This window comes from Mustelus asterias, chromosome 11 (genome assembly GCF_964213995.1).
Source record: "Mustelus asterias chromosome 11, sMusAst1.hap1.1, whole genome shotgun sequence".
Classification (NCBI taxonomy): Eukaryota; Metazoa; Chordata; class Chondrichthyes; order Carcharhiniformes; family Triakidae; genus Mustelus; species Mustelus asterias.
Window position 1 is genome coordinate 34,114,276 of NC_135811.1, and position 22,673 is coordinate 34,136,948.

Genomic DNA, 22,673 nt, shown 5'->3' on the forward strand with positions numbered 1-22,673 from the left:
TTTACATATATGGAATTAACAGTCTGGCACAGATTTTGTTGCAAATGTTTTTGACTTTAAAATCCAGTCACTTAATTTTTGCATGTGGCTAGGATAAAGTCTTGTACCATTAAACATAAAAAGCAGGCTATTTATGTATTTGCAATCCAATAGCCTTTGTCATATATGCTTTAATAATGTCTCTTTCAGAAATTAGAAACTTGTGTATAAAAATGTTTGAAACAAATTTAGTTCTTGTTCAACATTGAATAATGAACTTCACATATGTCAAACCATTGATCTGATATCTTTCTCTTGGACATTAGTCCATTCGATGGCAATAAAGAATTCTGCCTTTTATCCCAATCATTGACCACTTTCCAAAACAAATTGTTTTTGAAGAAAAAAATGGATTGGTAGTGATATGAGTAGTATACAGCATTTAGATTTTCAATGGGATGATCATTTTGCACCACTGGTGGAAATACATCTATAATTCTTTTTGGATGTCCATTTATCTGATTAGTATTCACATTGAAAATGATCACCTATAAAGAAAATGAATGTAGTAAGACAAAGGATGTGACCATTTCAGATATTGAACAACTTCACTTTTTGTTTCTGTATTCCTATACTATAATTAACAAAGAACAAAGAACAATACAGCACAGGAACAGGCCCTTCGGCCCTCCAAGCCCGCGCCGCTCCCCGGTCCAGGATTGAATCCTGAATCCAGGATCCCCGCCCAATTTTCCAGCCTATCTACATACCAATATCCTATCCACCGAGCTGTCCCTCACAGCTACGATGCTTTGTTCATTACAACCTATTAACTTACCCCCACCCCCCCATTCCAGACCATGTGATCTCCAGGGAGAGGAAAAATAATTGGACCAGGCTAATGAATATCTTTGAGAACCTCTATTACCATTGCCAAAGTTACTATTTCATTCAAGTTTCCATCAAATTTTAAATTACTGTCTCCTGCTTACAGTTTATTTTGACCACTTTGCCAATTCACAAACTTGTAATTTAAAAAAACATCTGTTACAAAATGTGACTTAAATTTTATAATGAAAATTGGTCACTTGAACATCTGTCAAGTGGTTCAAGTGTTTTTATCTGTTTTAAGAATGAGAGCTGCTGGCAAGGCCAGCATTTATTGCTCATCCAATAATTGCCTTTGAGAAATTGTACATAAGATCATAATACAATAATGTACTAATTCAGTACTAGTAGATGTTTTGTATTAGTAAGTGCATGTAGCCACACATGACTAGCGATGTTAAACTTAAAATAGATCCAATCAAGCAACTACATTAATATTGATTTGCCATCTGTAATCAGTCCCTGAGACTTTAGTGAACAGGTGGGCAGGCCTATGTCCTTAACCAATGAGATTAAATAGGAAAGAAACAAGAACAAAAGTGAAGGGAATGAGCTAATTTGCACTCCAATTAGGCACAGAGTGTGAGATAGCACATGCAAAGCATGATTGGGCAAAGAGCAAAAAAAAGAGAAATTTTAAAACCTCAACAATTTTCCTGCAATTTCAATTGACATTGCAGGAAAACAAATATCTATTGAAATGGTCATTCAACTGTTAAACATAGAAAAACTACAGCACAATACAGGCCCTTCAGCCCACAAAGTTGTGCCGAACATGTCCCTACCTTAGCGATTACTAGGCTTACCTATAACCCTCTATCTTACTAAGTTCCATGTACTTATCTAAAAGTCTCTTAAAAGACCCTATCGAATCCGCCTCCACCACCATTGCTGGCAGCCCATTCCACGCACCCACCACCCTCTGAGTGAAAAACTTACCCCTGACATCTCTGTACCTACTCCCCAGCACCTTAAACCTGTGTCCTCTTGTGGCAACCATTTCAGCCCTAGGAAAAAGCCTCTGACTGTCCACTCGATCAATACCTCCCAACATCTTATACACCTCTGTCAGGTCACCCCTCATTCTCCAAGGAGAAAAGGCCGAGCTCATGCTCCTCAACCCAGGCAACATCCTTGTAAATCTCCTCTGCACCCTTTCTATGGCTTCCACATCCTTCCTGTAATGAGGCGACCAGAACTGAGCATAGTACTCCAAGTGGGGTCTGACCAGGGTCTTATGCAGCTGCAACATTATCTCAATTCCTCGATTGATGAAGACCAGTACACCATACGCCTTCTTAACCACAGCCTCAAACTGCACAGCTGCTTTGAGCGTCCTATGAATTCGGACCCCAAGATCCTTCTGATCTTTCACACTGCCAAGAGTCCTACCATTATTATATTCAGCCATCCTATTTGACCTGCCAAAATGAACCACCTCACACTTGTCTGGGTTGAACTCCATCTGCCACTTCTCCGCCCAGTCTTGCATCCTATCAATGTCTCGCTGCAACTTCTGACATCCCTCCACACTATCCACAACACCGCCAACCTTTGTGTCATCAGCAAACTTACCAACTCATCCCTCCACTTCCTCATCCAGATCATTTATAAAAATCACAAAGAGTAAGGGTCCCAGAACAGATCCCTGGAGCACTCCACTGGTGACCGACCTCCATGCAGAATATGACCCATCTATAACCACTCTTTGCCTTCTGTGGGCAAGCCAGTTCCGGATCCACAAAGCAATGTCCCCTCGGATCCCATGCCCCCTCACTTTCTCAATAAGCCTTGCATGGGGCACCTTATTAAATGCCTTGCTGAAGTCCATATATACTACATCTACTGCCCTTCATCAATGTGTTTAGTCACATCCTCAAAAAATTCAATCAGGCTCGTGAGGCATAATCTGCCTTTGACACAGCCATGCTGACCATTCTTAATCATATTATTCCTCTCCAAATGTTCATAAATCCTGCCTCTCAGGATCTTCTCCATCAACTTACCAACCACTGAAGTTAGACTCACTGGTCTATAATTTCCAGGGCTATCTCTACTCCCTTTCTTGAATAAAGGAACAACATCCGCAATCCTCCGGAACCTTTCCCGTCTCCATTGATGATGCAAAGATCATCGCCAGAGGCTCAGCAATCTCCTCCCTCGCCTCCCGGCGACTTATCTCATGCTATTCAAAAGCTCCAACACATCCTCTTTTTTAATATCTACATGCTCAAGCTTTTCAGTCCACTGCAAGTGTGCACTACAACCACCAAGATCCTTTTCCATAGTGAATACTGAAGTAAAGTATTCATTAAGTACCTCTGCCATTTCTTCCAGTTCCATACAAACTTTCCCACCGTCACACTTGATAGGTCCTATTCTTTCATGTCTTATCCTCTTGCTCTTCACATACTTGTAGAATGCCTTGGGGTTTTCTTTAATCCTGCCTGTCAAGGCCTTCTCATGACCCCTCCTGGCTCTCCTAATTTCCTCCTTAAGATCCTTCCTATTAGCCGTATACTCTTCTAGATCTCTAACATTACCTAGCTCTCTAAACCTCTTGTAAGCTTTTCTTTTCTTGACTAGATTCATTTCAGCCTTTGTATACCACGGTTCCTGTAACCTACCATAACTTCCCTATCTCATTGGAACGTTGCTCTGCAGAACTCCAGACAAATATTTCCTGAAAATTTGCCACATTTCTTCCGTACATTTCTCTGAGAAAACCTCTTTCCAATTTAAGCCTCCAATTTCCTGCCTGATAGCCTCATAATTCCCCTTACTCCAATTAACCACTTTTCTAATTTGTCTGATCCTACTTCTCTCCAACGCTATTGTAAAGGAGATAGAATTATGATCACTATCTCCAAGATGCTCTCCCACTGAGATCTGACACCTGACCAGGTTCATTTCCCAATACCAAATCAAGTACGGCCTCTCCTCTTGTAGGCTTATCTACATACTGTGTCAAGAAACCCTCCTGAACACACCTAACAAACTCCTCCCCATCTACACCCCTTACTCTAGGGAGATTCCAATTGACATTTGTGAAATTAAAATCTCCCATCACTACAATTCTGTTATTATTACACCTTTCCAGGATCTGATTCCCTATCTGCTCCTCAACATCCCTGTCACTATTGGGCGGCCGATAGAAAACACCCAGTAAAGTTATTGACACCTTCCTGTTCATAACCTCCACTCACAGAGACTCCGTGGACAATCCCTCCATGGTGTCCATCTTTTCTGCAACCGTGACACTATCTCTGATCAACAGTGCCACTCCCCCACCTCTTTTGCCTCCCTCCCTGTCCCTTCTGAAACCCAGCACTTGAAGTAACCAGTCCTGTCCCTGAGTCATCCAAGTCTCTGTAATGGCCACCACATCATATTTCCAAGTAGTGATCCACGCTCTAAGCTCATCCACTTTGTTCACAACACTCCTTGCGTTAAAATAGACACATCTCAAACCTTCGGTCTGAACGCTCCCCTTCTCTATCTCCCGCCTATCCTCCCTGGGCCGGAAGGGATTTATCCTAGGATTCTCTGGGAGGCTAGAGAGGAGATTGCAGAGCCTTTGGCTTTGATCTTTGGGTCGTCATTGTCTACTGGAACAGTGCCAGAAGACTGGAGGATAGCAAATGTTGTCCCCTTGTTCAAAAAGGGGAGTGGGGACAACCCTGGTAATTATAGACCGGTGAGCCTTACTTCTGTTGTGGGCAAAGTATTGGAAAGGATTATAAGAGATAGGATTTATAATCAGCTGGAAAGGAATAATTTGATTAGGGATAGTCAGCACGGTTTTGTGAAGGGTAGGTTGTGCCTCACAAACCTTATTGAGTTCTTTGAGAAGGTGACCAAAGAGGTGGATGAGGGTAAAGTGGTTGATGTGGTGTATATGGATTTCAGCAAAGCATTTGATAAGGTTCCCCATGGTAAGCTTTTGCAGAAAATACAGACACATGGGATTGAGGGTGATTTAGTGGTTTGGATCAGGAATTGGCTAGCTGGAAGAAAACAGAGGGTGGTGGTTGATGGGAAATATTCATCCTGGAGTTCAGTTACTAGTGGTATACCGCAAGGATCTGTTTTAGGGCCACTGCTGTTTTGTCATTTTTATTAATGACCTGGATGAGGGTGTAGAAGGATGGGTTAGTAAATTTGCGGATGACACTAAAGTCGGTGGAGTTGTAGACAGTGCGGAGGGAAGTGGCAGGTTACAGAGGGACATAGATAAGCTGCAGAGCTGGGCTGAGAGGTGGCAAATGGAGTTTAATGCGGAAAAGTGCGACGTGATTCACTTTGGAAGGAGTAACAGGAATACAGAGTACTGGGCTAATGGTAAGATACTTGGTAGTATGAGTGAACAGAGGGATCTGGGTGTCCATGTGCATAGATCCCTGAAAGTTGGCACCCAGGTTGATAGGGTTGTTAAGAAGGCGTACGGTGTGTTAGCTTTTATTGGGAGAGAGATTGAGTTTCGGAGCCAGGAGGTCATGTTGCAACTGTACAAAACTCTGGTGCGGCCGCACTTGGAGTATTGCGTACAATTCTGGTCGCCACGTTATAGGAAGGATGTGGGAAGTGTTGGAAAGGGTGCAGAGGAGATTTACCAGGATGTTGCCTGGTATGGTGGGAAAATCGTATGAGGAAAGGCTGAGGGGCTTGAGGTTGTTTTCGTTAGAGAGAAGAAGATTAAGAGGTGACTTAATAGAGGCATACAAGATGATCAGAGGATTAGATAGGGTGGATAGTGAGAGCCTTTTTCCTCAGATGGTGATGGCTAACATGAGGGGACATAGCTTTAAATTGAGGGGTGATAGATATAGGACAGATGTTAGAGGTAGGTTCTTTACTCAGAGAATAGTAAGGGCGTGGAATGCCCTGCCTGCAGCAGTAGTGGACTCGTCAACATTAAGAGCATTCAAATGGTTATTGGATAAACATATGGATGATATTGGAATAGTGTAGATTAGATGGGCTTTAGACTGGTTTCACTGGTCGGCGCAACATCGAGGGCCGAAGGGCCTGTACTGCGCTGTAATGTTCTATGTACTCTCACACTGTCGGCAAGCTTTCTCTATTTGTGAGCTAACCTCCTCTCTCCCAGTCACTTCAATTTGATTCCCACCCCACAACCATACTAGTTTAAACTCTCCCCAATAGCCTTAGCAAACCTCCCCACCAGGATATTGGTCCCCCTGGGATTCAAGTGCAACCCGTCCTTATTGTACAGGTCACACCTGCCCTAAAAGAGGTCCCAATGATCCAGAAACCTGAATCCCTGCCCCCTGCTCCAATCCCTCAGCCATGCATTTATCGTCCACCCCATTCCATACCTACTCTCACTGTCGCGTGGCACAGGCAGCAATCCCGAGATTACTACCTTTGCGGTCCTTCTTCTCAACTCCCTTCCCAACTCCCTATATTCTCCTTTCAGGACCTCTTCCCTTTTCCTACCTATGTCATTGGTACCAATATGTACCACGACATCTGGCTCTTCTCCCTCCCACTTCAGGATATCCTGGACGCGATCAGAAACATCCCGGATCCTGGCACTAGGGAGGCAAACTACCATCCGAGTTTCTTGTCTGCGTCCGCAGAATCGCCTGTCCGACCCCCTCACTATAGAGTCCCCTATTAGTACTGCCTTCCCCCTCTCCCTACCCTTCGGAGCTACAGGGTCGGACTCTGCGCCGGAGGCACGGCCACTGTTGCTTCCCCCATGTAGGCTGTCCTCCCCAACAGCACTCAAACAGGAGTACTTATTGTTAAGGGGCACAGCCACTGGGGTACTCTCTAATACTGAACTTTCCCCTTCCCCTTCCTAACCGTGACCCACTTGTCTGCCTTCCGTGGCCCCGGTGTGACCACCTGCCTGTAACTCCTCTCTATCACCTCCTCATTCTCCCTGACCAAACGAAGATCATCGAGCTGCAGCTCCAGTTCCCTAACGTGGTCCCTTAGGAGCTGCAATTCCACGCACCTGGCGCAGATATGGACGTCCGGGAGGCTGGGAGACTCCAGAACCTCCCACATCCGACACTAAGAACAACAAACTGGCCTCACACTCATAATTCCCCCTTTCTTCAAATAACGCAGGAAACAACTAAGAATTAAACTCGCCCGTTCCCGCCTAAGCCCGTTGAGCCAAAGCCCTACAGCCTTCACTCTGCTACCTGCTCACTCCGCTGCCCGCTAACGATGCTGCCCGCTGGATAGTGCTGCCTCCTCTTTAAACCTCACGCGCACTACTGGCTGACTTCAGGCACCTGTGCAGTCAAAAAAAACCCTGTCTCCGCTCTGTGTTCCTTCTCCTTTAAATGTCGCTGCTCTGTCTTCCTGCTCTTTAAAACTGTGCCTGCTCTGTGTTCCTTCTCTGTGTTAAGTGCCAGCCTTTCTTAAGGCATGTTGAGTGTTTTCCCAAGATAATTATATTTAACTCTGTCCTTCTAAAATCATTGAATGCTGTAGCCAAGGAGGAGGCCATTTGGTCCAGCATTAATTATATTTATATCTGTCCTTTTAGAATCATAAGATGATTTAGCACAGTAGGAGACCATTTGGCCCATATGTGCCTGGTCTAGCTCTTTGGTAAAACTACCCAAATAACCCTTTCCCCACAGTCCTTAATTTTTTTTCCCGTCAAGTATTTATCCAATTCTCTTACAAAGTTACAATTGAAACGGTTTCCACTACTCTTCCAGGTGCTGATCACATCCATGAAGAAGAAGAATCAAAATTAAATGTTTCATTGTCACCTCTGATTCTTTTATTAATCATTTTAAATCTGCCAAAGGGAATGGTGATGAGGCAAGAAAAGAAACAATTGATGTGCCCAGAGCAGATGTGATGCTATCAAAGTAACTTTGAGAAAAAAAGAAACATATAAAGAAAATGAAACAAAAAGGGGACAAAGATTATGGTCAAAATTGCTAAATTGAGCATGGGGGACTGTGAAGTGGCTAAATGAAAGAAGTGCTATCCCTCAGTCACACCTGATCAAAACCAATGATATTTCTAACTCCCAGTTCTTAAATGGATTGTGAGTGGGCTTAATGGAAATCTTCCTGGGGCATGATGATACCTTTCCCCCTTAATGAAGTCTCCCAACCTGGCTACATCTTCCACAATATGCCTCATGAAGGTTATCATAGTGGTGCTGCGTCACTTACTTCCAGATCACATCTTGGCCTGACCCTCCCCCACTCCTCTGGCACTTTGCCCCTCCTTTGAACATCTCATCTTGTTCCACCCCTCTGACGTCTCATTCTTGATGCTATCAATCTCCATCTCAACTCATCATGTTTTCTTTCCTTTGAGCACATGGCTTTCTTACCCTCCCTAAATCTCTCCCTCCATGTAAACTATCAAACCCATATTCACAGGCACCTCCTGACTGTGCCATCTCATATGGACTTGCTAGTCCCATTGTATCAATTAAATGGTATCTCTGATCATTCTGGATATCACTTGCCACCCACATCCCCCCTCGTGCCCCAACCCTACCACCTCCTGGATCCATACCTGAAAAATCTAACTCCCAATTCACTTGCAACTGCACTTCCAATTCACAACTGAGTTTTGACCCTCCATTTGCGATAGCATTCCCAAAGCTATTTATTTACTCAACTGTACCCTCACCTCCATCCTTCATGCCCTAGTCATCTCCAAGAAAAATACTCTTACCTTAGCTGTTATGGTCCTCAACTCTATTTCCTTCAGTTCAAGGACAGAGGCTTGAAAGTATACGGCGGACAACTTGTTTGGTTACCCACCTCCGAATCTTGCTGGACCTCTTAAAATACTATCAGGCCCTGCTCTTGTCTACAAAAAAACTGTTTGAGGATAATTCTGAAATGCAAATGATAACTCCTGGCTTCTTTCTCGTGCAAATTGCCGCCTTAAACTCACTCCTGGCCCTTCCACCCTCGCTTCTAAGAACAAGCACCTCATGGACTTCTTTGTCACCAAGATTGAGACAATCTGATCAACTACCTCTGATGCACTCCTCCGTCCCATTGGCCCTAACTTGCATCTTTCTCTAATTTCTCTCCTGTCTCCCTTCATGCCCTCTGAGACCAATCTCTTGTTCCTTCAAACCTATCCTCGCTAAACTGCTGACCACCACAGCTTTTACAGTGGAGGAAACGAGTTTTGTCCCAATAGTAACAAAATGCAAAGGTTATAGAAAGGGAGGATCTTAAAACTATCTACACTAGGGGAAAAATATTGAGCAAACTATTGGGATTGAAGGCAAGCAACTCCTCAAGGCCTAATGGCCTGCATCCTAGGGTCTTAAAGGAAGTGGTGTTGGAGATAGTGCATCCATTGGTTACAATATTCCAAAATTCCCTGGATGTAGCAAAGGTTCCAGTGGATTGAAAAAATGCTAATATAACACCCTTATTTAAAAAGGGAAGGAGGCAAAATGTGGGAAACTATAGGCCCATTAGTTTAACGCCTGTCATTGGGAAATTGTTAGGGTCCATTATTAAGGAAGTAATAACAGGACATTTGAAAAGTCAAAATGCAATCCATCAGAGTCAGCATAGCTTTATGAAAGATAAATCATGTTTAACTAATTTGCTTGGGTTTTTCAAAGATGAAACAAGCGAGGTGGATAATGGGGGTCCTGTAGATGTAGTATATCTGGACTTCCAGAAGGCATTTGATAAGGTGCCACAAAAAAGGTTAATACACAAGGTTAGTTCACATGGGATTAAGGGTAATTTATTGAATAAAGGATTAGCTAACTATTAGAAAACAGAGTCAGGATAAATGGGTCTTTTACTGGTTGGCTAAATGTAACTAGTGGAGAGCCACAGGGTTTGGTCCTCAGGCCCCAACTATTTACAATCTATATTAATGACTTAAATACAGGGATAGAAGGTACCATAGCCAAATTTGCAGAAGACACTAAAGTAGGTGGGATTGTAAATTGCAATAATGAAATTAGAAATTTACAAATGGATGTGGACATGTTAAGTGAATGGGGGAAAAAATTGGCAGATGGAGTTTAACGTCATTAAGTGTGAGGTTATCCATTTTGGTCGGAAAAAGACAAATTATCTAAATTGAGAGAAACTTCAGAGTGTCTTGGGGGGTGCAGAGGTATCTGGGTGTCCTTGCAGAAAACTAGTATGCAGGTACAGCAGGTAATAAGGCAAATGGAATCTTAGCATTTATTGCTGAAAGAATAGAATATAAATATAGTGAAGTGTTGCTGCTACTGTCAAAAGCATTAATGAGACTGGACATAGAATATTGTGTGCAGTTTTAGTCCCCTTCAAGAGGGATGTAGTTGCATTGTTGACGGTTCAGAGGATGTTCACGAGATTGATTCCAGAGATGAGGGGATTTAACTTGGAAAGAGAGATTGGGCAGTTTAGGCCTATATTCATAGAGTCATAGAGGTTTATAGCATGGAAACAGGCCCTTCAGCCCAACTTGTCCATGCCGCCCAGCCTTTACCATTAAGTTAGTCCCAATTGCCTGTATTTGGCCCATATCCCTCTGTACCAATCTTACCCATGTAACTGTCTAAATGCTTAAAAGACAAAATTATACCTGCCTCTATGACTACCTCTGTCAGCTTGTTCCAGACACTCACCACCCTCTGTGTGAAAAAATTGCCCCTCTGGACCTTTTTGTATCTCTCCCTTCTCACCTTAAACCTATGCTCTCTAGTTTTAGACTCCCCTACCTTTGGGAAAAGATGTTGACTATCTACCTTATCTATGCCTCCCTTTATTTTATAGACCTCTATAAAATCACCCCTCAGCCTCCTACGCTCCAGGGAAAAAAGTCCCAGTCTATCCAGCCCCTCCTTACAACTCAAACAATCAAGTCCTAGTAGCATCCTAGTAAATCTTTTTTGCACTCTTTCTAGTCTAATAATACCCTTTCTATAATAAGGTGACCAGAACTGTACACAGTATTCCAAGTGTGGCCTTATCAATGTCTTGTACAATTTCAACAAGCCATCCCAACTCCTGTATTCAATGTTCTGACCAATGAAACCAAGCATGCCGAATGCCTTCTTCACCACCCTGTCCACCTGTGACTCCACTTTTGAGGAACTATGAACCTGTACCTCTAGATCTCTTTGTTCTATAACTCTCCCCAACGCTCTACCATTAATTGAGTAAGTCCTGCCCTGATTCGATCTAGCAAAATGCATCACCTCACATTTATCTAAATTAAACTCCATCTGCCATTCATCAGCCCATTGGCCCAATTGATCAAGATCCCATTGCAATCCTAGATAACTTTCTTCACTGTCCACTATGCCACCAATCTTGGTGTCGGTTGCAAACGTACTAGCCATGCTTCCTAAATGCTCATCCAAATCATTAATATAAATGACAAACAGTGGACACAGCACCGAATCCTGAGGCACACCGCTGGTCACAGGCCTCCAGTTTGAAAAATAACCCTCTACAACCACCCTGTCATCAAGCCAATTTTGTATCCAATTGGTTACCTCACCCTGGATCCTGTGAAATTTAACCTTGTGCAACAACCTACCGTGTGGTGCCTTGCAAAAGTCCACGTAGACAATGTCAACTGCACTGCCCTCATCTGCCTTCTTAGTTACCCCTTCAAAAATACTCTAAAATTCGTGAGACATAATTTTCTACTCTCAAAGCCATGCTGACTGTCCCTAATCAGTCCTTGCCTCTCTCAATGCCTGTAGATCCTGTCTCTCAGAATACCTTCTAACAACTTACTACAGGCATTAGACTCACCAGCCTGTAGTTCCCAGGCTTTTCCCTGCAGGCCTTAAACAAAGGCACAATATTTGCCATCCTCCAATCTTCAGGCACCTCACCTGTGGCTGTTTTTTAATCAAATATCTTTGCTAGGGAACCCGCAATTTCCTCCCTAGCTCCCACGCATCCTGGGATACACTTCATCAGGTCCCAGGGATTTATCTATCTTGATGCGCTCCAGCACCACTTTCTCTGTTATATGTACACTCCTCAAGACATCACTTTTTATTTCCCCAAGTTCCCTAACATCCATGCCTTTCTCAACAGTAAATACTGATGAGAAATATTCATTTAGGATCTCACCCATTTTGTGTGGCTCTGCACATAGATGACCTTGTTGATCCTTAAGAGGCCCTATTCCCTCCCTAGTTACTCTTTTGCCTTTTATGTATTTGTAGAAGCTCTTTGGATTCTCCTTTGCCTTATCTGCCAAAGCAATGTCATGCCCATTTTTTCCCTCCTGATTTCTTTCTTAACTCTACTCCAACACCATCTATACTCTTCAAGGGATCCACTTGATCCCAGCTGCCTCTGCTTCCTCCTCCTTCTTGACCAGGACCTCAATATCCCGAGTCATCCAGGGTTCCCTACTTGTACCAATCTTGCCCTTCGCTCTTAAAGGGATGTGCTTATCCTTAACCCTGGTTAACACACTTTTGAAAGCCTCCCACTTACCAGGAGCCCCTTTACCTGCCAACACAATCCCCCAATCAACTTTTGAAAGTTCCTGTCTAATACCATCAAAATTGGCTTTGCCCCAATTTAGAATTTTAATTTTTGGGACAGTCCTATCAATCTCCGTAGCTTTCTTAAAACGAATAGAATTATAGTCACTGGAGTTTAGAAGAATGAGAGGAGATCGAATTGAGGTGTACAAGATGATAAGGGGAATTGACAAAGTAGACGTGGAGACGATGTTCCCTCTTGTAGGGCAATCTAGAACAAGAGATCGTGGTTTTAAGATAAGATGTAGCAGATTTAAAACAAAGATGAGGAGAAATTACTTCTCTCAAAGGGTTGGAATTCATTACCCTAGAGTGCGGGATGCCAGGACATTGAGTAAATTTGAGGAGAGAGACAGGTTTTTAACTAGTAATGGGTTGAAGGGTTATGGAGAACAGGCAAGAGAGTGGAGTTGAGACTGAGATGAGATCAGCCATGATTGTATTGAATGCCAGAGCAAGCTGGAGGAGCTAAATTGCTCCTGCTCCCAGTTCTTAAGTCTGGATCGTCCCTTATAAAATTGTACCATTTAGTTCATACTTAGTCTCTTCATTCTTCCAACAAAAATGTATAGCTTCACATATCTGTGTTAAACTGCACTGGCTATATGCTCACCTATTTCGCCAACCTATTTCCTCCTGAGGTCTGTTACTGTCCTAATTGTTTATTGCATTTGAGTTTCAATTCATTTGTAGACTTTAAAATGATTCCTTGTATAACACAACCCTTAAATACATAAACAACCTATATACATAAAGAATAGTGGTCCTAATTACTGACCCCTAAGGAGCACAACTGTATAGTCTGAAAAACAAATGTTCACAGCTACTTTCTGCTATCTGTCCCTCAACCAATTTTGTATCCATGCTGCCACTGTCCTTTTTAATCCCATTGACTTCAATTTTGCTTACAAATTGGTTGTGTGATACTTTGTCAAATGCTTTTTCAATGTCCATCTACACATCAATCACATTACAGTACCCTCCATCATCAACTCTCTCTCTTGTTGCCTTTCATTCATTAGCCAAGTCATTTTTCATTGAATGGTTATAATCATAGGAGGGCACTATTTGGCCTGAGTGTCTATGCAGGTCTATGCTAGAGCAACGCAACTAGTCCCACACCCTTTCCTCATAGCCTTTCTATCCAAGTGTATCCGATTCCCTTTTGAAAGATTCAATTGAATCTTCTCTACCAAATTCTCCAGGTCTTAACCGCTCACCACATGAAAAAGATTTTTCTCATTTTGCCGTTAGTTTTTTTCTATTCACCTTCTATCTGCATCCTCTGGTTCTTGATCCTTCCACCAAATGGGAATAGTTCATATCTGTTCAATCTAGACCCTTCATTATGCTGAACACCTCTGTTGAATCTCCTTTCAACCACCGGCCACACCTCTTTGAGAACAACCCCACCTTTTCTAATCTAATCATATAATAGAAGTGTCTCATTCCATGAATTATTGTCATAAATCCTTTCTGAACCCCTTGAAAAGTGTCGGCATCCTTCCAAAGTGTTATCCTCGATCATTGTTTCTCAATATTTCCCTAACATCAGTCAGGGAATCTGTTACCTTTAACTGATCTGGCTTGCAATGCAAGTCTAGTCCCACACTATGGCCGAGATTTTCCAGCCCAACCTGCTGCCAGGATCTTCCCATTCCGTTGAAGGTCAGTGAACTTTTAGCTGGCCTGCCACAGGAAAACCCTGCCCTATGTAGCCGAAACTTAACTAGAAACAAGTGAAAATGCCTTGTTTTTTGTCACCCAAGAACAAAGAAAAACTTACATTTGAACCTTTGAAGAAATATATGTTTTGGTCTCTGTTATGATAGAAAGCTGTATCAATTGGACCCTGAACACCTGGAAAACCTTCAGAAATTAGTTTGGGATATTTGTTTCCCTCTATGTCCTCTGTGTATGTTTGATCATTTTCGTTGTCGTATCTCCAAAACTGAGTACCTGTATAAGCAAACAAGTTCACAATGAAGGTAACATTCTACTAATTAACTGCTTTTAAATTTGTTGAACATCAAATCACCTTTGAAGAAATAGATGACATCTTTTGTCCACGTCCATATATGTACAAAAGCATCAATGCTACCACTTGGGATTCCTTGCCATCCAACTGTGATCGCAATGGGATCTCCATAGCGTGTTCGATTGTTACGATTTTCATAAAGCCAATACAATTCATTTCTGAAGAAATATGTGTTAAATTGAATCATCGTCTCCCCATATTGGTTTTTCTCCCTATGAATCCAGTCAAATACTGTGTCAAAAGGACTTTCGCATACACCTAAAAAGAATAATCAAAATCAATCAGTTGCTATTTTACAAAAAATGTTCAGTTATAATCATAGATTACAAGTCATCATACTTCAAAATATGACCACTGGGTCGCATGTTCATGCAATGGTGGATTTTATTCTGCATCCTTTCCAAAACTTCCACATCCAAATGCAAAGTGTGTATTTTGATAGCTTTCTTTTAAAGTATTTTTAACTCTTACTTCTTTTCCTACACCCTTGCTTGCTTCAATTCTAGCTTGCTTGTTACCAGACATTGGCCCTTGGATCATTTTAGTCCTTGAATTGATTTTGTCATCAGCATTGCTGTGTAGAATTAAATAGAATTTTACAGCATAGAACCATTCGGTTCACCTGCTCTACGCCAGCATTTATCTTCACATTTGGTCAACAAGAGATTGCATTCACAAAGAAGGAATATACCGTCTCATTTTCAGCATTATAAAACCATTCCTTTTGTTAATGACGACCTTCAATTTGCATAATTACATTTGTGTTGTCAGATTGTTTTTGTAGATAAGCCAGAGCTTCCTCCAGTTGAGGATTGGGAAAACTGAAGATATCTCATTTAACTCCTCCCCAAAATGTATCTCTCTTTCCCACCTCCCAGTTGCCAATGCATAATTAAATTTTTTTTCGGTCTTTTCCAGAAGGTTCTTGATTGTGGTGCAGTGCGATGAATCACAATGTTAATGGTGTTGTAACTGTGGGGGACAGGATGGATGAAGCAGCTTTTTTTCCCCTGGCAATTGTTTTTGTATGTTTGCATCCTCCCTCCCTTCACCCCATTATTGGGAGTATTGCCTTCAGCTGAATAGAATTACCTCTGTGCATTTCTCCCATTCTCTCACTTAAGAGCCTCCCTAATACCCATCTCTATGTTACTCTACCTAATATTGCCTCTTTTGACTTGGCATCTGTTTATTCTTATTGCGTGTGTGTGGGGGGAGCATTGTTTCTATATTAAAGTACTTTACAACTGCCTTTTGTTGTGATGGTAGAAAAATAAACATCATAGCTCAAAGTTTTTCATTTTAATTCTGATGGCACAGTGGTTAGCAGTGCTGCCTCACAGCACCAGGGAGCTGGATTCGATTCCCAGCTTGGGTCACTGGCTTTGTGAAGTTTGCACATCCTCCCTGTGTCTGCGTGGGTTTCCTCCGGGTGCTCCAGTTTCCTCCCACAGTCTGAAAGACGTGCTGGTTAGGTGCATCGACCTGAACAGGCGCCAAAGTGTGGCGACTAGGGGAATTTCACAGTAACTTAGTTGCAGTGTTAATGTAAGCCTTACTTGTGACTAATAAACTTTAATAAAAAAACTTTAAATGTTGATTTGCCCTTTAGCTTCTAATCCTAGAAATAGTTTGTTTAATCAGCTCTTCCCTAAAGTCAGACCTTCTGTTGTCAATCATACCAAGGATACAACTATTTCATTATACAGAGTATTATTATACAGTATTTTGTTATACAGAGTTCTGTTTTCCCAGACTAGATGGTGGAGAGACTAAGGTGTAGAAGTTTCCATGATGTTTGGCCACATCACTTTAAAAAACAGTCCTTAATGCCAGCTGCAATATTAGTATAACTTATCAATCACTCCTTACTGATCACTGGCTGCGTTATAACAGGGCATGCTGCAATTATTCATCTTACAAGGAAAATGCCTTGGAATGTTTTAATTATTCATAAAGCATGAATCAGATTTTGCTGGAATTAAATTTGGATGTTTTGTTCTTACCATAGAGTTGCTGAATAGCTTTCCTGTCAAGCCAATCCAGCTCAAATGTTGAATCTTGTGGAATGTAGCTGGGCTGCATTACTGAACCGGTTCTGTAGATATGAGGCAAACCCAATACGTGACCTAGTTCGTGGACAGCCACCTATACAATTGGGCAGATTGAAAAACTCATGAAATGAACTAACCAAAGGACAATTTGCCATTCACGTACTGTACTGGTTTCCTTTAATATTTCATTACTGACTGGCTAAATTATTTTAAAATAAGGTGCAGCATTTTTCTGAGTTGCTTTAATAAATTCCCTGGTGCTATAAAATCCAGAAAAGTGGGTGGGTGCAATACCTGGTACCTAAACCAGGAAAGTGCTTGATCTGTTCCGTTAGCTGATTCAAATACCTGACAGTGGAGTCATCCTGAGGTAAGTGGAAAATTCAGTTTCCGCTCTTTAACTGTCCCTGATGGTAAATGCGACTGAATATTGAAAAAGGAACGGATTCGACTTGACTGTAATAAATCAAATCTAAAATCAGCCTGGATGGAACACCACTGCTAACCTCCTAATCTAAAAGATATCCATCCACCATTTGCTTCCTGACACTGAACCAATTCCATATCATAATTTTTTCGCTTAAATTCATGGGCTTCCATCTTCTTAAGTGGCCATGTGATACTTTGTCAAATACCTTATGAAAGTCCATATATACTGCATTAGAATCATAGAATCCCTACAGAGCAGAAGGAGGCCATTTGTGTCAAGTGAACCTCTGGAATTTAGAAGAATGAAAAGGGGATCTTTGATTTGATTTATTATTATCTCATGTATTGGGATACAGTGAAAAGTATTGTTTCTTGCGTTCTATACAAAACATACTGTTCATAGATTACATAGGGGAGAAGGAAAGGAGAGGGTGCAAAATATAGTGTTACAATCATGGCTAAGGTGTAGGGAAAGATCAGCTTAAGATAAGGTAAGTCCATTCAAGAGTCTGATGGCAGCAGGGAACAAGCTGTTCTTGAATCAGTTAGTACGTGATCTCAGACTTTTGTATCTTTTTCCTGACAGAAGGAGAAAGAGAATATGTCTGGGGTGTGTGGAGTCCTTGATTATGCTGGCTGCTTTTCCAAGGCAGCAGGAAGAGTAGACAGAGTCAATGGATGGAAGGCTAGTTTGCGTGATTGACTGGACTATGTTCACAACCCTTTATAATTTCTTGCAGTCTTGGTCAGAGCAGGAGCCATACCAAGCTGAGATACATCCAGAAAGGATGCTTTCTATGGTGCACCTGTAAAAATTGATGAGAGTCGTAGCAGATATGCCAAATTTCTGTAGCTTGCTGAGAAAGTAGAGGCATTGGTGGGCTTTCTTAACTATAGTGTCAGCGTGGAGGGACCAGGACAGATTGTTAGTGATCTGAACAGGTTGCTGGTGATCTGGACATGTAGAACCTTGAAGCTCTCGACCATTTCCATTTCATCCTCATTGATGTAGACAGGGTATATTCTCCACTGTGTTTCCTGAAGTCAATGACTATCTTCTTTGTTCTACTGACATTGAGGGAGAGATTATTGTTGTCACACCATTTCACCAGATTCTCTATCACTTTCCTGTACTCTGACTCGTCATTGTTTGATATCCGACCCATTACGGTGGTGTCATCAGCAAACTTGAAAATGGAGTTGGAGGGGAATTTGGCCACACAGCCATAAGTGTATAAGAAGTATAATAAGGGGCTGAGGACACAACCTTGTGGGGTACCGGTGTTGAGGATAACCATGGAGGAGATGTTGTTGCCTATCTTTACTGATTGCGGTCTATGAGTTAGGAAGTCTAGCATCCAGTCACAGAGGGAGGAGCCAAACCCTAGGCCACAGAATATGGAGATGAAACAAAAACAGAAAATGCTGGAAAATCTCAGCAGTTCTGACAGCATCTGTTTGGCAGAGAATAGAGAATAGTTTCGAGTCTAGACCCTTCATCAGAGCTCTGTTTCTGTTTTTGTTTCGGATTCCAGCATCTGCAATATTTTGTTTTATCTGAGTATGGAGATGAGGTTCATTGGGATAATCATGTTGAAGGCTGAATTGTAGTCAATAAATAGGAGTCAGACATCTGACATCAGACATCTAACATCTAATTGAAATGTATAAAATTCTAACAGGGCTGGACAGACTGTATGCAGACTGTTGCTCTCACTGGGGTGTCTAAAACAAGGGTTCACAGTCTCAGGATATGGCTAGGCCATTTAGGACTGAGATGAGGGGAAACATCTTTACTCAGAATTCTCTACTACAGAAGGCTATGAAGGGCAAGTACTGAATATATTTAAGAAGGAAATAGATTTTGAGAAACACAAGATGTTGAGATAGATGATCAGTTCTGATCATATTGAATGGTGGAGCAGGTTCTAGGGGCCGAATAGTCTACTCCTGCTCCCATTTACTTTGTTTCTATGTCCCTAATAATGGATTCCAATAACTTCCCAGCCACCAGTGTTAGCATGACTGATTATCTCGATATTTGGGGCATTAAGAAAAATACTCCCAGCAATGTAACTCATCCCACTCTGTTCTTAATTGGTGCTAAATAGATTCAGTCCGAGATCCATCTAGCATATCCATTCTAATTTGAACTGTAACATCATTCATAATCAATACTGCCACACAACATTTGTTCTTTGCTTCACTAATTATCCCTGAATAGTTGGCAACCTGAAATATTAAGAATCAGTTCCTGGCTTTATTCCAGGCCACATCAAAATCCTATGGGGCATTTTGTACCTGCAGCTCACCAACACTATTAGCAACACCACGGATATTGATTCGCAAAGCTTCTTTGTCAATTTTCTTGATCAGCTCCCTCCATTTTGAGTAGATGGAGTTCAGCTTCCCCTGACTAGAGAATAATGTGAGTATGCAACACAGTTTTCCCTGCTCTCTGTACCACTCTAAAAGGAGGCACCGGTGTCAAATAATTGTAGCATGTGGCAATGCCATTTGGACATGGTATTGGAGAACTGATTCTGCTCCCCATGCAAATCAATGGTTTCGGGAGTGGGAGAATAGTGGGTGAAAGTCAAAGGATCATGCAATAACTGTAACACAATATTCTACAAAATCTTACTGCTTGGTTCATTTGGAATTAGTTGTTCTCAACAACAAGAATAGAAAGCAAAAGGAAGAATTAAGTGAGATTAAGAGATGCTCGTTTAGATTCTTACTTTCAGCAGACTGATTCCATTTCCATTGCTTGGGGTGGTAAAATGGTCATCATCATCAAAATGAATGTCACCTAATTGCCAAGCATGAGCAAACTCGTGTCCATTGCCATCAAATGTTCGAGTGCAGCCCATGTGTCGACCTAGAGCAAAAGTAACGATATACAGCCCAGCATGCTAGTTGATTTAATAATTTGTGTAGCAATTGATGTACATAAAACAAGTTATATTTTTGTATGGCAAAAAAAAAATCAAACTTTCATCTTTGTTCATCAAATCACTATTTTACTGACACATAAATAGGATATTTCATGTTCTGCACTAAATTAAGTTCTGAATAGTCTGCACTTGTAAAACTTGACACACGTTTGTACAGCCGTCACCATTACCTGTTCCAAAGCCAATTTTGATGTCAACCATTGTTGCAGGAGATTGCGTATTCTCTTCAAACTCTAAAGGTATGACTTCACTCCACATCCTTAAAGCCATTCTCAGCACATGTTTCTGGTCTTCGATCGAGAGCTGATTGCTATAACCTTCTCCCATTAAGCGCCACGTTAGCTTCGCTTTGGAAAAGGCCATTTTTGGTAGCTTATTAAACAAGTCAGGGTTAGCAGACACCTGTCTCCCGGGAGCAAACAACAATTGCAAAAAACGCTTCTTGCGACTTTTGGAACTTACAGTTACATTGGTATCACCGCTGTTATCAGCCGTTGTGTTGCTGAAGCCAGTTGTTTGGTTGGCAATATCATTTGTCTCATTATCCATCAAGGTCTCTTCCGACAAAACTTTATCTGGGACCCCACATCGTGGCTTGTCCATGGCTCCTTTAGTGGCTGTGTCTAGTTCTCCTGTCACAGGTATGTCATTGGCTTTCTGGAACTGTTTTAATGCTTCAATATAGGCTATGCTTCTAGTGGGTTCAGCCTGGGGTGGTCCCTTTTGCCTGGAATTCGAGGACCCTTCTCTGATAAGTTGCAACAAGTCTTTAGGAGCTGGATGGTCACCGATAATGTTCTCCACTTTCTGGTGTTGGATGTTCTCCCAGTTTATTTCTTCTGTCCATCCATATTTAGACAGATATTGCTTTAAAAAACGCAAAATAATTCCCCAGGTTCAAGAAATATTAAATGCAGAAGTTTAACAGACAAACTTGCAGATAAAATACAAACAGAAAATGTTAGAAATATTCAGTAAGTCGGGCAGCATCTGTGAAGAGAAATATTTTCGGGGTCGATGACCCTTTGTCAGAACTGGCTGGTAAGATTCACAAAATACTAAAAATCACATTGTACAGCATTTCCTGTAGATGACTGGACTTAAACTATAGTCAAGTTACCTATTCTTCATCACTTCTCTGGTTAGGTGCATTGGCTATGCTAAATTCTCCCTCAGTGTACCCAAATAGGCGCCAGAGTGTGGCGACTGGGGAATTTTCACGATAACCCCATTGCAGTGTTAATGTAAGCCTACTTGTGACACTAATAAACAAACTTTAAAACGTCTATCTCTATACATCTGACCCCAAATTGCAGCTTTGCCTACAGGTCAATAGGAATAGCACAGGTCCCAGAGGAATCCAAAGATGTGCGGGTTAGGTTGATTGGTCATGCTAAAAATTGCCCTTGGTGTCCTGAGATGCTTAGGTTAGAGGGATTAGTGGGTATATATGTAGGGATATGGGGATAGGGCCTGGGTGGGATTGTGGTCGGTGCAGACTCGATGGGCCGAATGGCCTCTTTCTGTACTATAGGGTTTCTATAAATGGGACTATTCTCCAAGTAAAGAAACGCTCTTTCCTCCAATACACTTCAGCATGAGCAATGGAGCTAAAATAAACCTTCAACTACCTACAGCTGACAGAAGTGTTTTCCTACCTCGGCTGCGATCTGGTCAAGGATGGGGCGTGCCCAACGCTTTGCGGACGAGGCGATATCCGAGTGATCGCGGTTATGGAAGAGTTTCTCGCCATCCACCCAGACAACGGCGATGAGCCAGAGCAGAGTGAGAAGTAAGACGGGCGGCATGCTGCTGATGGGTTGTACACGGTCACACCGTTCTAGCCCAGATTTATCTACCTACGGCCTGTCACAACCCACGTTCAACGAACTTCAAATGATCTCTTCAAGTCTAGGCAATCACACCTGCAGAGACTGTCAACCCTCTTGAGTTCTGGGCTTGTTTATTAACAGAACAATGTTATATTTGCAGGAATACAATTTCGTAGAAAGAACACACAGACGTTTCTGCATTTGCAAGGGTGACATGCTGAGATTTGTAACCAGGCTGAGATCAATCCCTTGTTAATACTTTTGCAGTTGGTAAACAACATATATTTAAGTTATGTAAATTTGATTGCCATTTGGACCCATTTGATGGGTTCTGAACCTAATTGAAATCAATAAAATTTCGCATTTTCTACTTTCATGATTTTATGTATTTTAATCGGTCCTTTTAAACAAAAACAATTAAAATTGCCCCGTTCGTGTTCTTGTTGGCAGTAATTGATAATTACAATTTGAAGTAATTAAGTTTAATTTTCAATTTGCCTTTCAGTGAGACGGAGCTAAAAGGGGTTTCAAAATTGCAGAGCGGAAGGAAGGGCAATTTTTCGGTAAAGCGTTACTGCCACCTGAATAAAGCTAGAGAGTATTTCAGGATGTTGATAAAAGCAACGTGTAAATTTTTAATGTTGACTGCAATTTAAAGGTTAGAGTATTCAGGTGTCAGGAAATCAATCCAATTTCACTTTTCACCTTCAGTAAAAGTCGCTTACAAGATTGTGATTTTCTTCTCAGGCTTCTCAGTGTGGCAACAATGCGAGATTTTAAATCAAAAGTTCAGATATTCGAAAAATAAGAGAATAGGAAAATTATGGGGGTAGAATTATCAATGAGGTACATCATTGCTCTAAGTAAAGAACTTTACGGTACCACAGTGGTTAGCACTGCTGCTTCACAGCTCCAGGGAACTGGGTTCGATTCCCGGCTTGGGTCACTGTCGGTGTGGAGTTTGCACATTCTCCTCGTGTTTGCGTGGGTTTCCTC

At 41.8% G+C, this 22,673-nt stretch overlaps 1 protein-coding gene across 1 annotated transcript; it reads right to left on the bottom strand.

Moving 5' to 3' along the window:
* Positions 1–227: 227 nt before the first annotated feature.
* On the bottom strand, positions 228–21,653 carry mmp21 (matrix metallopeptidase 21). The gene is made up of 7 exons (XM_078222903.1): positions 21,504–21,653; positions 20,016–20,712; positions 19,630–19,769; positions 16,412–16,553; positions 14,406–14,663; positions 14,154–14,326; positions 228–527 (listed from the first exon to the last, which is right to left on the bottom strand). The coding sequence occupies exons 1-7, from the start codon at positions 21,651–21,653 to the stop codon at positions 228–230; spliced, it is 1,860 nt and encodes a 619-aa protein (XP_078079029.1).
* Between the last annotated feature and the right edge of the window lie 1,020 nt (positions 21,654–22,673).